The 15,237-nt window shown below is 45.2% G+C and overlaps 1 protein-coding gene across 2 annotated transcripts in view; it reads left to right on the top strand.

Annotated features, from left to right (window-relative positions):
- DNAJC6 (DnaJ heat shock protein family (Hsp40) member C6) overlaps window positions 1–15,237 on the top strand; it is a 111,663-nt gene that overhangs the window by 51,268 nt on the left and 45,158 nt on the right. For both annotated transcript variants that reach the window (XM_056532836.1, XM_056532835.1), the window contains 4 exons: window positions 7,165–7,315; window positions 9,352–9,401; window positions 11,111–11,259; window positions 14,520–14,642. In XM_056532836.1, coding sequence (XP_056388811.1) covers window positions 7,165–7,315; window positions 9,352–9,401; window positions 11,111–11,259; window positions 14,520–14,642 — 473 coding nt within the window. The remainder of the gene's footprint in view (window positions 1–7,164; window positions 7,316–9,351; window positions 9,402–11,110; window positions 11,260–14,519; window positions 14,643–15,237) is intronic.

Here is a 15,237-nt window from a genome sequence, read left to right as displayed (position 1 = left end):
ATAATACAGATAAAGCAAATCCTTCCATATAAAAGTAAGAAAGATCTGCTGGAGCTGTAATCACTGTCTAGGTAGAGGACAGGAGCTTCTTCAGTACACAGTGTCCTAAAAAAGTAACATGGAGCCGCCTTCACCTGGTGTTCAAAGGAGCAGATAACCCTGGTACATGTAAAGAGTACAGAACATGTAATACCTTCCTGTACTGTAGGGGGTGCTACCAGACACCAGTCAGTGCATACACTTCAGTAATACAGGTAAAGAGTACAGAACATGTAATACCTTCCTGTACTGTAGGGGGCGCTACCAGACACCAGTCAGTGCATACACTTCAGTAATACAGGTAAAGAGTACAGAACATGTAATACCTCCCTGTACTGTAGGGGGCGCTACCAGACAGGAATTTAGTGCATACACTTCAGTAATACAGGTAAAGAGTACAGAGCATGTAATACCTCCCTGTACTGTAGGGGGCGCTACCAGACACCAGTCAGTACATGCACTTCAGTAATACAGGTAAAGAGTAGTACAGAACATGTAATACCTCCCTGTACTGTAGGGGGTGCTACCAGACACCAGTCAGTGCATGCACTTCAGTAATACAGGTAAAGAGTACAGAACATGTAATACCTCCCTGTACTGTAGGGGGCGCTACCAGACACCAGTCAGTGCATGCACTTCAGTAATACAGGTAAAGAGTACAGAACATGTAATACCTCCCTGTACTGTAGGGGGCGCTATCAGATGCCAGTCAGTGCATACACTTCAGTAATACAGGTAAAGAGTACAGAACATGTAATACCTCCCTGTACTGTAGGGGGCGCTACCAGACAGCAGTCACTGCATGCACTTCAGTAATACAGGTAAAGTGTACAGAACATGTAATACCTCCCTGTACTGTAGAGAGCGCTACCAGACACCAGTCAGTGCATGCACTTTAGTAATACAGGTAAAGAATAGTACAGAACATGTACAGTGGGGATCAAAAGTTTGGGCACCCCAGGTTAAAATTTGTATTAATGTGCATAAAGAAGCCAAAAAAAGATGGAAAAATCTCCAAAAGGCATCAAATTACAGATTAGACATTCTAATAATGTCAACAAAAATTAGATTTTATTTCCATCATTTACACTTTCAAAATAACAGAAAACAAAAAAATGGTGTCTGCATAAGTTTGGGCATCCTGCAGAATTTATAGCATGCACTGCCCCCTTTGCAAAGCTGCGACCTGCCAGTGTCATGGATTGTTCTCAATCATCATCTGGGAAGACCAGGTGATGTCAATCTCAAAGTTTTTAAATGCCCAGAGTCATCTGACCTTGCCCCAACAATCAGCACCATGGGTTCTTCTAAGCAGTTGTCTAGAAATCTGAAACTGAAAATAGTTGACGCTCACAAAGCTGGAGAAGGCTATAAGAAGATAGCAAAACGTTTTCAGATGTCAATATCCTCTGTTCAGAATGTAATTAAGAAATGGTCATTAGGAACAGTGGAAGTTAAAGCAAGATCTGGAAGACCAAGAAAAATATCAGACAGAACAGCTCGCAGGTGTCACGATCCTCTGTGCCAGAGAGGGATTGGCGAGGACCGCGCTAGTGGACCGGTTCTAAGTCACTACTGGTTTTCACCAGAGCCCGCCGCAAAGCGGGATGGTCTTGCTGCGGCGGTAGTGACCAGGTCGTATCCACTAGCAACGGCTCACCTCTCTGACTGCTGATGATAGGCGAGGTACAAGGGAGTAGACAGAAGCAAGGTCGGACGTAGCAGAAGGTCGGGGGCAGGCGGCAAGGTTCGTAGTCAGGGTGGATAGCAGAAGTTCTGGTACACAGGCTGTAGACACACAAAACGCTTTCACTAGGCACAAGGGCAACAAGATCCGGCAAGGGAGTGCATGGGAGGAGGTCAGATATAGTCAGGGACCAGGTGGAAGCCAATTAACTAATTGGGCCAGGCACCAATCATTGGTGCACTGGCCCTTTAAGTCTCAGGGAGCTGGCGCGCGCGCGCCCTAGAGAGCGGAGCCGCGCGCGCCAGCACATGACAGCAGGGGACGGGAACGGGTAAGTGACCTGGGATGCGATTCGCGAGCGGGCGCGTCCCGCTGTGCGAATCGCATCCCCAACGGCCATGACAGTGCAGCGCTCCCGGTCAGCGGGACTGACCGGGGAGCTGCAGGGAGAAAGACGCCGTGAGCGCTCCGGGGAGGAGCGGGGACCCGGAGCGCTAGGCGTAACAGTACCCCCCCCCCTTAGGTCTCCCCTTTTTTTTGTCCGGTGACTGCCTCCCCTGGGATGAGGACACCGGGAAGGAATGGATGGTTTCCTCAATGGCAGGCAGTACAGCAGGAGTAGGAATGGGGAGGGAGAGCAGAGGGTGAAGCTTGGCACGGGGCAGGGAGACACAAGGACGGGAGCCATGAGGGGACACAGAGGCTTGCCTGAAGGGACTGGGAGGGGGGGAGAGGCATTTTCTGTGGCAGGCAGAGTCCCTAACGACCTTAGGGGGACCGGATACAGGAGGAACCACAGGGTCACGGCAGGGAGTATTGGGAACCGGTTTAAGGCAGTCCTTGGAACAAGAGGGACCCCAACTCTTGATCTCCCCAGTGGACCAGTCCAGGGTTGGGGAATGGTGTAGAAGCCAGGGTAGTCCAAGGAGAATTTCGGAAGTGCAATTGGGAAGGACCAAAAATTCAATTTTCTCGTGATGAGGTCCGATGCACATTAGGAGGGGCTCCGTGCGGTAACGCACGGTGCAATCCAACCTGGCTCCGTTGACCGCGGAAATGTGGAGTGGCTTGACAAGACGGGTCACCGGAATGCGGAATTTATTCACCAAGGACTCCCGAATAAAATTCCCAGAGGCACCAGAGTCCAGGCAGGCCACGGCTGAGAGGGAAGAGCTGGCTGAAGTAGAAATCCGTACAGGCACCGTGAGACGTGGAGAAGCCGACTTAGCATCAAGAGACGCCACACCCACGAGAGCTGGGTGCGAGCGTGCGTTTCCCAGACGTGGAGGACGGATAGGGCAGTCCACCAAAAAATGTTCGGTACTGGCACAGTACAGACAAAGATTCTCTTCCTTACGGCGATTCCTCTCTTCCAGGGTCAGGCGAGACCGATCCACTTGCATGGCTTCCTCGGTGGGAGGCCTAGGCGCAGATTGCAGTGGAGACTGTGGGAGAGGTGTCCAGAGATCTAAGTCTTTTTCCTGGCGGAGCTCTTGATGTCTCTCAGAAAAACGCATGTCAATGCGAGTGGCTAGATGAATGAGTTCATGCAGGTTAGCAGGAGTTTCTCGTGCGGCCAGAACATCTTTAATGTTGCTGGATAGGCCTTTTTTAAAGGTCGCGCAGAGGGCCTCATTATTCCAGGATAGTTCAGAAGCAAGAGTACGGAATTGTATGGCGTACTCGCCAACGGAAGAATTACCCTGGACCAGGTTCAGCAGGGCAGTCTCAGCAGAAGAGGCTCGGGCAGGTTCCTCAAAGACACTTCGAATTTCCGAGAAGAAGGAGTGTACAGAGGCAGTGACAGGGTCATCGCGGTCCCAGAGCGGTGTGGCCCATGACAGGGCTTTTCCAGACAGAAGGCTGACTACGAAAGCCACCTTAGACCTTTCAGTAGGAAACTGGTCCGACATCATCTCCATGTGCAGGGAACATTGCGAAAGAAAGCCACGGCAAAACTTAGAGTCCCCATTAAATTTGTCCGGCAAGGACAGGCGGAGGCTAGGAGTGGCCACTCGCTGCGGAAGGGGTGCAGGAGCTGGCGGAGGAGATGATTGCTGCTGAAGTTGCGACTGAAGTTGGTGCACAATGGTGGACATTTCCGACAGCTGGTGGGTTAGATGGGCGATCTGTCGGGATTGCTGGGCGACCACCGTGGTGATATCAGAGATATAAGGCAGAGGGACCTCAGCGGGATCCATGGCCGGATCTACTGTCACGATGCCGGCTGGCAGGTAGTGGATCCTCTGTGCCAGAGAGGGATTGGCGAGGACCGCGCTAGTGGACCGGTTCTAAGTCACTACTGGTTTTCACCAGAGCCCGCCGCAAAGCGGGATGGTCTTGCTGCGGCGGTAGTGACCAGGTCGTATCCACTAGCAACGGCTCACCTCTCTGACTGCTGATGATAGGCGAGGTACAAGGGAGTAGACAGAAGCAAGGTCGGACGTAGCAGAAGGTCGGGGGCAGGCGGCAAGGTTCGTAGTCAGGGTGGATAGCAGAAGTTCTGGTACACAGGCTGTAGACACACAAAACGCTTTCACTAGGCACAAGGGCAACAAGATCCGGCAAGGGAGTGCATGGGAGGAGGTCAGATATAGTCAGGGACCAGGTGGAAGCCAATTAACTAATTGGGCCAGGCACCAATCATTGGTGCACTGGCCCTTTAAGTCTCAGGGAGCTGGCGCGCGCGCGCCCTAGAGAGCGGAGCCGCGCGCGCCAGCACATGACAGCAGGGGACGGGAACGGGTAAGTGACCTGGGATGCGATTCGCGAGCGGGCGCGTCCCGCTGTGCGAATCGCATCCCCAACGGCCATGACAGTGCAGCGCTCCCGGTCAGCGGGACTGACCGGGGAGCTGCAGGGAGAAAGACGCCGTGAGCGCTCCGGGGAGGAGCGGGGACCCGGAGCGCTAGGCGTAACAGCAGGATTGTGAGAAAAACAATTCAAACCCCACGTTTGACTGCTGTTACGATTCGGCAGGCTGGATGTGGATCCTCTGTGTCAGCGAGGGATTGGCGTGGACCGGTTCTAGGTTGCTACTGGTATTCACCAGAGCCCGCCGCAAAGCGGGATGGTCTTGCTGCGGCGGTAGCAATCAGGTCGTATCCACCGGCAACGGCTCAACCTCGCTGACTGCTGAGAAGGCGTGGGACAGAAGGACTAGACAGAGGCAAGGTCAGACGAAGCAGAAGGTCGGGGCAGGCGGCTAGGTTCGTAGTCAATGGAGATAGCAAGAGGTCAGGAACACTGGTAAGGCAAACACAGTAAACGCTTTCTCAAGGCACAATGGCAACAAGATCCGGCCAGGAAGGGAAGGGGAAGTGAGGTTATATAGACCGGTGCACAGGTGGAAGCTAATGAGACTGATTGGGCCAGGTACCAATCATTGGTGCACTGGCCCTTTAAATCTTAGAGAGCTGGTGCGCGCGCGCCCTAAGGAGCGGAGCCGCGTGCGCCAGGACGTGACAGCCGGGGACCGGGACAGGTGAGTGACTTGGGATGCGATTCGCGAGCGGGCGCGTCCCGCTATGCGAATCGCATCCCCGCCGGCAATGTCAGTGCAGCGCTCCCGATCAGCGAGTCTGACCGGGGCGATGCAGAGAGAGGAACGCCGCGAGTGCTCCGGGGAGGAGCAGGGACCCGGAGCGCTCGGCGTAACAACTGCACAATCCCTCCAGAAAGATCTGGCAGACACTGGAGTTGTGGTACACGATTCCACTATAAAGAGATACTTGTACAAATATGGTCTTCATGGAAGAGTCATCAGAAGAAAACCTCTTCTACGTCCTCACCACAAAAATCAGCGTTTGAACTTTACAAATGAACATATAGACAAGCCTGATGCATTTTGGAAACAAATTCTGTGGACCGATGAGGTTAAAATTTGACTTTTTGGCCGGAATGAGCAAAGGTACGTTTGGAGAAGAAGGGGAACAGAATTTAATGAAAAGAACCTCTGTCCAACTGTTAAGCATGGGGGTGGATCAATCATGCTTTGGGGTTGTATTGCAGCCAGTGGCACAGGGAACATCTCAAGAGTAGAAGGAAAAATGGATTCAATAAAATTTCAGCAAATTTGGGATGCTAACTTGATGCCATTTGTGAAAAAGCTGAAGTGAAAGAGGATGACTTCTACAAATGGATAATGATTCTAAACACACCTCGAAATCCACGGGGGGATTACATCAAGAGGCGTAAACTGAAGGTTTTGCCATGGTCTTCACAATCTCCTGACCTCAACATAATTGAAAATCTATCGATAGACCCTAAAAGAGCAGTGCGTGACAGACAGCCCAGAAATCTCAAAGAACTGGAAGACTTTTGTAAGGAAGAATGGGCAAAGATACCTCAAACAAGAATTGAAAGACTCTTGGCTGGCTACAAAAAGCATTTACAAGTTGTGATACTTGCCAAAGGGGGCAGTACAAGATATTAACTCTGCAGGGTGCCCAAACTTTTGCAGACGCCATTTTTTTGTTTTCTGTTATTTTGAAAGTGTAAATGATGGAAATAAAATGTAACTTTTGTTGACATATTATAAGAATGTCCAATCTGTAATTTGATGCATTTTGGAAATTTTTCCATCTTTCCTTGGCTTCTTTATGCACATTAATACAAATTGTTACCTGGGGTGCCCAAACTTTTGATCCCCACTGTAATACCTCCCTGTACTGTAGGGGGTGCTACCAGACACCAGTCAGTGCCTACACTTCAGTAATACAGGGTGAATGTCCAAAGCGTAAATTACAACTCCCCAAGGCTGTCCAGGCATACTGGGAGATGTAGTTTTGCAACAGCTGGAGGCACACTGGTAGGGAAACACTGACCAAAGGCTGTTTGGGAATGCTGGGAGTTGTAGTTTTGCAACAGCTGGAGGCACCGTGGTTAGGAAACACTACACTGAGCTCTTAGGGCAGTGATCACAAAACTGTGGCTTTCCAGCTGTTGCAAAACTACAACTCCCAGCATGCCCAGACAGCCTTTGGCTGTCTGGGCATGCTGGGATTTGTAGTTTTGCAACAGCTGGAAAACAACAGGAAGTAGACCACTAGGATAACCGTCTGATGTGTTTATGCATTTATTTATTTATTTACTTATTTATTTGTTTATTTATTTTATTCTTGCTACTTTGTAGCATCCTATCGCTACCGTGAATCATTTGCATACTTAGTGCTTGGAGGTGCGTGAAGAATAGCGATCGGTCAATCGGTATATAGATCCGGCGGTGGATACGGCTTTGTTTATGTGTTCAGTAAATCCGATCATTTGAATTAAAAAAAATAAAAACCTGCATCTGTTCTGATTGCGCTCAGCAAAATGTTCCAGCCGGAGCGAGGCAATTCCCGTTGCATAGTAATGGGATGGAAGTGACTTAAGGCTGATACGGCGGAAATATATTTAAAGAGACACAACGCCTTAAAATGTTCTTGTTCTTTCAGGTGCCTCATCTCCAGACATGGAGTCCAACTATGGAGGAGGGCTATTAGACATGGTGAAAGGGGGAGCGGGGCGACTGTTCAGCAACTTGAAGGACAACCTGAAGGACACACTGAAGGACACATCCACGAAAGTAATGCAGTCTGTGGCCAGGTAAGATCTATATTGTATAATATATATATATACACAGCTGGTATAAGTTATATATATCTCCTGTATATAGTGACATGAACCATGCTGGTATAACCTGGGTATATACTGTATATTATTATATATGTACAGCTGGTATAAGTTATATATCTCCTGTATATAGTGATATGGACCATGCTGGTATAACCTGGGTATATACTGTATATATATATATATGTACAGCTGGTATAAGTTATATATCTCCTGTATATAGTGATATGGACCATGCTGGTATAACCTGGGTATATACTGTATATTATTATATATGTACAGCTGGTATAAGTTTTATATATCTCCTGTATATAGTGATATGGACCATGCTGGTATAACCTGGTATATACTGTATATAATATATATGTACAGCTGGTATAAGTTATATATCTCCTGTATATAGTGATATGGACCATGCTGGTATAACCTGGTATATACTGTATATAATATATATGTACAGCTGGTATAAGTTATATATCTCCTGTATATAGTGATATGGACCATGCTGGTATAACCTGGGTATATACTGTATATAATTATATATACACAGCTGGTATAAGTTATATATCCCCTCTATATAGTGATATGGACCATGCTAGTATAACCTGGGTATATACTGTATATCATTATATATGTACAGCTGGTATAAGTTATATATCTCCTGTATATAGTGATATGGACCATGCTGGTATAACCTGGTATATACTGTATGTAATATATATGTACAGCTGTTATAAGTTATATATCTCCTGTATATAGTGATATGGACCATGCTGGTATAACCTGGGTATATACTGTATATAATATACATGTACAGCTGGTATAAGTTATATATCTCCTGTATATAGTGATATGGACCATGCTGGTATAACCTGGGTATATACTGTATATAATATATATGTACAGCTGGTATAAGTTATATATATCTCCTGTATATAGTGATATGGACCATGCTGGTATAACCTGGGTATATACTGTATGTAATATATATGTACAGCTGTTATAAGTTATATATCTCCTGTATATAGTGATATGGACCATGCTGGTATAACCTGGGTATATACTGTATATAATTATATATGCACAGCTGGTATAAGTTATATATCTCCTGTATATAGTGATATGGACCATGCTGGTATAACCTGGGTATATACTGTATATAATATATATGGACAGCTGGTATAAGTTATATATCTCCTGTATATAGTGATATGGACCATGCTGGTATATAATATTTATGTACAGCTGGTATAAGTTATATATCTCTTGTATATAGTGATATGGACCATGCTGGTATAACCTGGGTATATACTGTATATAATATATATGTACAGCTGGTATAAGTTATATATCTCTTGTATATAGTGATATGGACCATGCTGGTATAACTTGGGTATATTTTGTATATAATATATATGTACAGCTGGTATAAGTTATATATCTCCTGTATACAGTGATATGGACCATGCTGGTATAACTTGGGTATATACTGTATATAATAGATATGTACAGCTGGTATAAGTTATATATCTCCTGTATATAGTGATATGGACCATGCTGGTATAGCCTGGTATATACTGTATATAATATATATGTACAGCTGGTATAAGTTATATATACTGTATATAGTGATATGGATCATGCTGGTATAACCTGAATATATTTTGTATATAATATATATGTACAGCTGGTATAAGTTATATATCTCCTGTATATAGTGATATGGACCATGCTGGTATAACCTGGGTATATACTGTATATAATATATATTTACAGCTGGTATAAGTTATATATCTCCTGTATATAGTGATCTGGACCATGCTGGTATAACCTGGGTATATACTGTATATATATATATATGTACAGCTGGTATAAGTTATGTATATAATCATATGCTGGTATAACCCAATTTCTTGTCTTGAAGTAAGATGCAGCGGACATACAAGATTTGTTGCATTTTCTTTTATTTGCAATCATTGTAATTTTATTTGTGTTGTTTTTTTTTTTAGTTATGCAAAAGGAGAGTTGGATATCTCATACATTACCTCAAGGATTATTGGTGAGGAATTGTTGTTCTGCATAGTGCACTTTTTAAATGATCAAGTGGTACATTTATATGGATATATTGAATAATTGTATCACTTAACATGTGACATATATGATTTATAGACATACAAAGTTAAAGAGTAGCTCCCACCATCCTTTTTTTTCTTTCCCTGCCTATTGCCCATCTTTCCCTAACCCCCTTCCCTGCCTTAAATTTTTTTTTTTTACTATTTTAGAAATGCCTTTTTGTCTGCCTGGTAGTGTGCTCACTACCAGGCAGACTTCCCCAGCAGGCACCACGTCACTGATGCCTGCTGGGGCCGGCACTTCCGCCCTTAGTTCACCTATACAGGGTGCCTCCAGCTGTTTTACCACTACAACTCCCAGATTGCCCTGACATCTATCGGCTGTCAGGGCATGCTGGGAGTTGTAGTGGTGAAACTGGAGGCACCCTGTGGTGACAACACCCCCCCCCCCGCTGAAAGCAATACATGCGGCGCTAACCCCTGCCTGCCCCAGTGAAAGCAATACATGCGGCGCTAACCCCCGCCCGCCCCGCTGACAGCAATACATTTGTTATGGCCGCGGCGCTATGCAAACCCCCCCACCCCGGGCGCTAAAATCCCCCCACCCAAAGCAGACATACCCAAGTGCTGTGCTGAGTCCTTCGTGAGGCAGCGGCGTATGCCGGGAGGCGGGGCCGGTGTGTGAGGCCAGGGAGCCAATGCGCTCTCAGCGCTCGCTCCCTGCCTGTCTGATGAAGGCTGAATGAAGAGGACCGATGTCCGGCCGCATCAGTCCGAATTCAGCCGTGACGTCACGCCAGGCTGCAGCCGGCCACTAGGAGGGAGACCCCTAGTGGCTGGTTTTCAAACGTAAATTACACCATATTAATAAAAAAATAAAAAAAATTAAACTATATTAGAGATATGTTGTAGTACATAAGTACTACAACATATAAAAAAAAAAGTTGATGACAGTGCACATTTAAGTCACTTTGAAATAAATCACAACTTATATAGTGAGTGCTGCTCTGGAGTATAATACAGGCTATAACTCAGGATCAGTACAGGATAAGTAATGTAATGTATGTACACAGTGACCTCACCAGCAGAATAGTGAGTACAGCTCTGGAGTATAATACAGGATATAACTCAGGATCAGTACAGGATAAGTAATGTAATGTATGTACACAGTGACCTCACCAGCAGAATAGTGAGTACAGCTCTGGAGTATAATACAGGATATAACTCAGGATCAGTAATGTAATGTATGTACACAGTGACCTCACCAGCAGAATAGTAAGTACAGCTCTGGGGTATAATATAGGATATAACTCAGGATCAGTACAGGATAAGTAATGTAATGTATGTACACAGTGACCTCACCAGCAGAATAGTGAGTACAGCTCTGGAGTATAATACAGGATATAACTCAGGATCAGTACAGGATAAGTAATGTAATATATGTACACAGTGACCTCACCAGCAGAATAGTGATTACAGCTCTGGAGTATAATACAGGATATAACTCAGGATCAGTAATGTAATGTATGTACACAGTGACCTCACCAGCAGAATAGTGAGTACAGCTGTGGAGTATAATACAGGATATAACTCAGGATCAGTACAGGATCAGTAATGTAATGTATGTACACGGTGACCTCACCAGCAGAATTATTGGCCTATTATTTAGTAACGAGCTGTATTCTGATTTCCCTAGTGATGTCTTTCCCGGCAGAAGGTGTAGAATTAGGATTTAGAAACCACATTGAGGATGTGCGCTCGTTCCTGGATTCAAGACATCTGGACCATTACACAGTGTTCAATCTGTCACCCAAGTCTTACCGCAGTGCCAAGTTCCATAATCGGGTACGTTATAATCATTATAATGTTGGAGGACACTCCTTATTAGGGCTAATGACATCCCTGATGGGGTCTCTCATTAAGGACCCCTCTATAGAGTAACTGGATAAAGCAGCTATAAGTCTGGAGGCTCATCACAGCCGCATTCCTCCGCTCTGCACTTTCATCATCACCGGCTGATTAAAGGGATACTCCCGTGGAAAACATTTATTTTTTTTTAAATCAACTGGTGCCAGAAAGTTAAACAGATTTGTAAATTACTTCTATTAAAAAATCTTAATCCTTCCAGTACTTATTAGCTGCTGAATACTACAGAGCAAATGGTTTTCTTTTTGGAACACAGAGCTCTCTGCTGACATCATGACCACAGAGCTCTCTGCTGACATCATGACCACAGAACTCTCTGCTGACATCTCTGTCCATTTTAAGAACTATACAGAGTAGAAGAAAATCCCCATAGCAAACATATGCTGCTCTGGACAGTTCCTAAAATGGACAGAGATGTCAGCAGAGAGCACTGTGGTCATGATGTCAGCAGAGAGCTCTGTATTCCAAAAAGAAAAGCATTTCCTCTGTAGTATACAGACCTTATAAAGTACTGGAAAGATTAAGATTTTTTAATAGAAGTAATTTACAAATCTGTTTAACTTTCTGGCACCAGTTGACTTAAAAAACAAAAAAAATTCCATGGGAGTACCCCTTTAAGGAACACGTTCAATCTTGATGCTTAGATTCATTTTGTAGCTTACACTTACTTTTCTCCTTCTGTTAGTTACTGATTTTGAACTTGATACATTTACAGCATTCTGTGCTAAGGAGCAGTTTATGGGATTCTGAGCTTATGGAAGCAAGGGGGGGCTCTGTTTAAAGGGGTACTCCGCCCCTAGACATCTTATCCCCTATTCAAAGGATAGGGGATAAGATGTCTGATCGCGGGAGTCCCACCGCTGGGGAGTCCCGCAATCTCAGCTGCTGTACCCCAGACATCCGGTGCATGGAGCGAACGTCGCTTCGTGACGGATGACTGGCGATGCGGGGCGGAGGCTTGTGATGTCACGGTCATGCCCTCTCAATGCAAGTCTATGGGAGGGGGCGTGACGGCCATCACGCCCCCTCCCATAGACTTGCAATGAGGGGGGCGTGGCCGTGTTGTCACGAGTGGGGCGGGACTGTGATGTCACAAGCCTTCGGCACTGTACCCGACACTCTAAATGAATGCGGGGTACAGCAGGGAGATCGCAGGGGTCCCCCCCCCCCCGATCAGACATCTTATCCCCTATCCTTTGGATAGGGGATAAGATGTCTAGGGGCTGAGTACCCCTTTAAAGGGGTACTCCACTGGAAAACATTTTCTTTCAAATCAACTGGTGCCAGAAAGTTAAACAGATTTGCAAATTACTTCTATAATAAAAAATCTTGATCCTTCCAGTACTTATCAGCTGCTGTATAATTCACAGGAAGTTCTTTTCTTTTTGAATTTCCTTTCTGTCTGACCACAGTGCTCTCTGCTGACACCTCTGTCCATTTCAGGAACTGTCCAGAGGAGGAGAGGTTTGCTATGGGGATTTGCTCCTACTCTGGACAGTTCCTGACATGGACAGAGGTGTCAGCAGAGAGCACTTGTGGTCAGACAGAAAGGAAATTAAAAAAGAAAAGAACTTCCTGTGAATTATACAGCAGCTGATAAGTACTGGAAGAATCAAGATTTTTTATTATAGAAGTAATTTGCAAATCTGTTTAACTTTCTGGCACCAGTTGATTCGAAAGAAAATGTTTTCCAGTGGAGTACCCCTTTAAAGGAAAGGAAATTAAAAAAGAAAATAATTTACTCTGTAGTATACAGCAACTGATAAGTACTGGAAGGATTGGAATTTTTTAATAGAAGTAATTTACAAATTTGTTTAACTTTCTGGCATCAGTTGATTTAAAAGAAAGTGTTTTCCGGTGGAGTAACCCTTTAAATTCATCATCGTTTGTCTAAAATAGAGAGCAGTTACAAAGAGCGTCTCCTGCTCTGGAGGACCTGGGTTTCTTTCTCTTTCATTTTCACGCTGGACACAATAATGTTTATACCCTTTGCCAGAACTGGAGGACTTGGTTAGTGGGCACAAGCACAACTTCTAGTTTAAAGGGTTACCCCACCCCAGGTAAAGAAATGCAGGAGAAGCATATAGCATTCCCTACCCGTCTGCCCGTTCTGAAAGGACGAAAAATCCATTTGTTTTGTTTGTCGTGGGATTCTTCCTATGTCAGATAATCACTTCCTGTATGAGCATCTGCTTGGTACTACTATTCCCAGAATGCATTGATTTCCCTCTGCTCTTCATCACAGCCCTTCCACGCTGCCCACTCTTCTCCCACAGCAATCCTACCAGTTCCCACCCAGAGCTGCTGCAGAACATTACGCTACACAGAAGATTATCTCTAATCCCAGCAAGTTTGCAGCACCTGCTGTATTCATTCCCTGCCTGCTCCTCTACCTGTGGCATTGCTCAGTACAAGGCAGCATGATGTAACCACACCTCATTCTTCCCTACATGTCCCAATAAAGATATATATGTGTATATGAAAGGGAGATGTGATATAGGCTGTAGGGGCTGGTCAGAGGTGATGATGTCACTTAGGGGGCAGGGCTAGAACTCAGAGACAAGATTTAGCCACGCCTCCTTATACAGCAGAGGATAATGCGTTGTTTCAGGAGAGAAGGAGGAGCCAGGAAGCTGCTGAGACAATACCTCACTGGCAATAACAGGACTACACAACTTCCTGTCAGGAGAGAGGGAGGAGCTGCGGAGCTGCTGAGTCATTACTACACTGACAATGACAGGACTACACAACTTCCTGTCAGGAGAGAGGGAGGAGCAGGGGAGCTGCTGAGTCATTACTACACTGACAATGACAGGACTACACAACTTCCAGTCAGGAGAGAGGGAGGAGCTGGGGAGCTGCTGAGTCATTACTACACTGACAATGACAGGACTACACAACTTCCTGTCAGGAGAGAGACAGGAGTCGTAAGCTGCTGAGACAACACCACACTAAGAATGAGAGGACTACACAACTTTCTGTCAGTGGTATTTTAAGCAAAAGTATGCTATATTAGCAAGTTATATATCTTGGTAGGATCATTTTATTGAAAAATAATTTTCTCATACCGGAATACCCCATTAATGTTACTTTTAGGGGATTTTATAGGTGCCCTGATTTTTAGAGTCCTTGTCAAGTGCTGTCACCTGTCAGGTCTGATATGTGCTTATTTCTTTTAGGTCTCAGAATGCAGTTGGCCTGTAAGACAAGCTCCAAGTTTGCATAATTTATATGCAGTTTGCAAGAACATGCACAACTGGTTACAGCAGAACCCCAAAAATGTGTGCGTTATCCACTGCATGGTAAGTACCCGCTCAGTGATACATTGTATTGTGTGTATTGTATATACACAGTGACCTCACCAGCAGAATAGTGAGTGCAGCTCTGGAGTATAATACAGGATATAACTCAGGATCTGTACAGGATAAGTAATGTAATGTATGTACACAGTGACCTCACCAGCAGAATAGTGAGTACAGCTCTGGAGTATAATACAGGATATAACTCAGGATCAGTACAGGATAAGTAATGTAATGTATGTACACAGTGACCTCACCAGCAGAATAGTGAGTACAGCTCTGGGGTATAATACAGGATATAACGCAGGATCAGTACAGGATAAGTAATATAATGTATGTACACAGTGACCTCACCAGCAGAATAGAGAGTACAGCTCTGGAGTATAATACAGGATATAACTCAGGATCAGTACAGGATAAGTAATGTAATGTATGTACACAGTGACCTCACCAGCAGAATAGTGAGTACAGATCTGGAGTATAATACAGGATATAACTCAGGATCAGTACAGGATAAGTAATGTAATGTATGTACACAGTGACCTCACCAGCAGAATAATGAGTGCAGCTCTGGAGTATAATACAGGATATAACTCAG

Source organism: Hyla sarda, chromosome 7 (assembly GCF_029499605.1).
Source record: "Hyla sarda isolate aHylSar1 chromosome 7, aHylSar1.hap1, whole genome shotgun sequence".
In the NCBI taxonomy this organism is placed as follows: Eukaryota; Metazoa; Chordata; class Amphibia; order Anura; family Hylidae; genus Hyla; species Hyla sarda.
The sequence above is the reverse complement of the archived record's forward strand: the minus strand, read 5'-3'. Positions and strand labels throughout refer to the sequence as shown.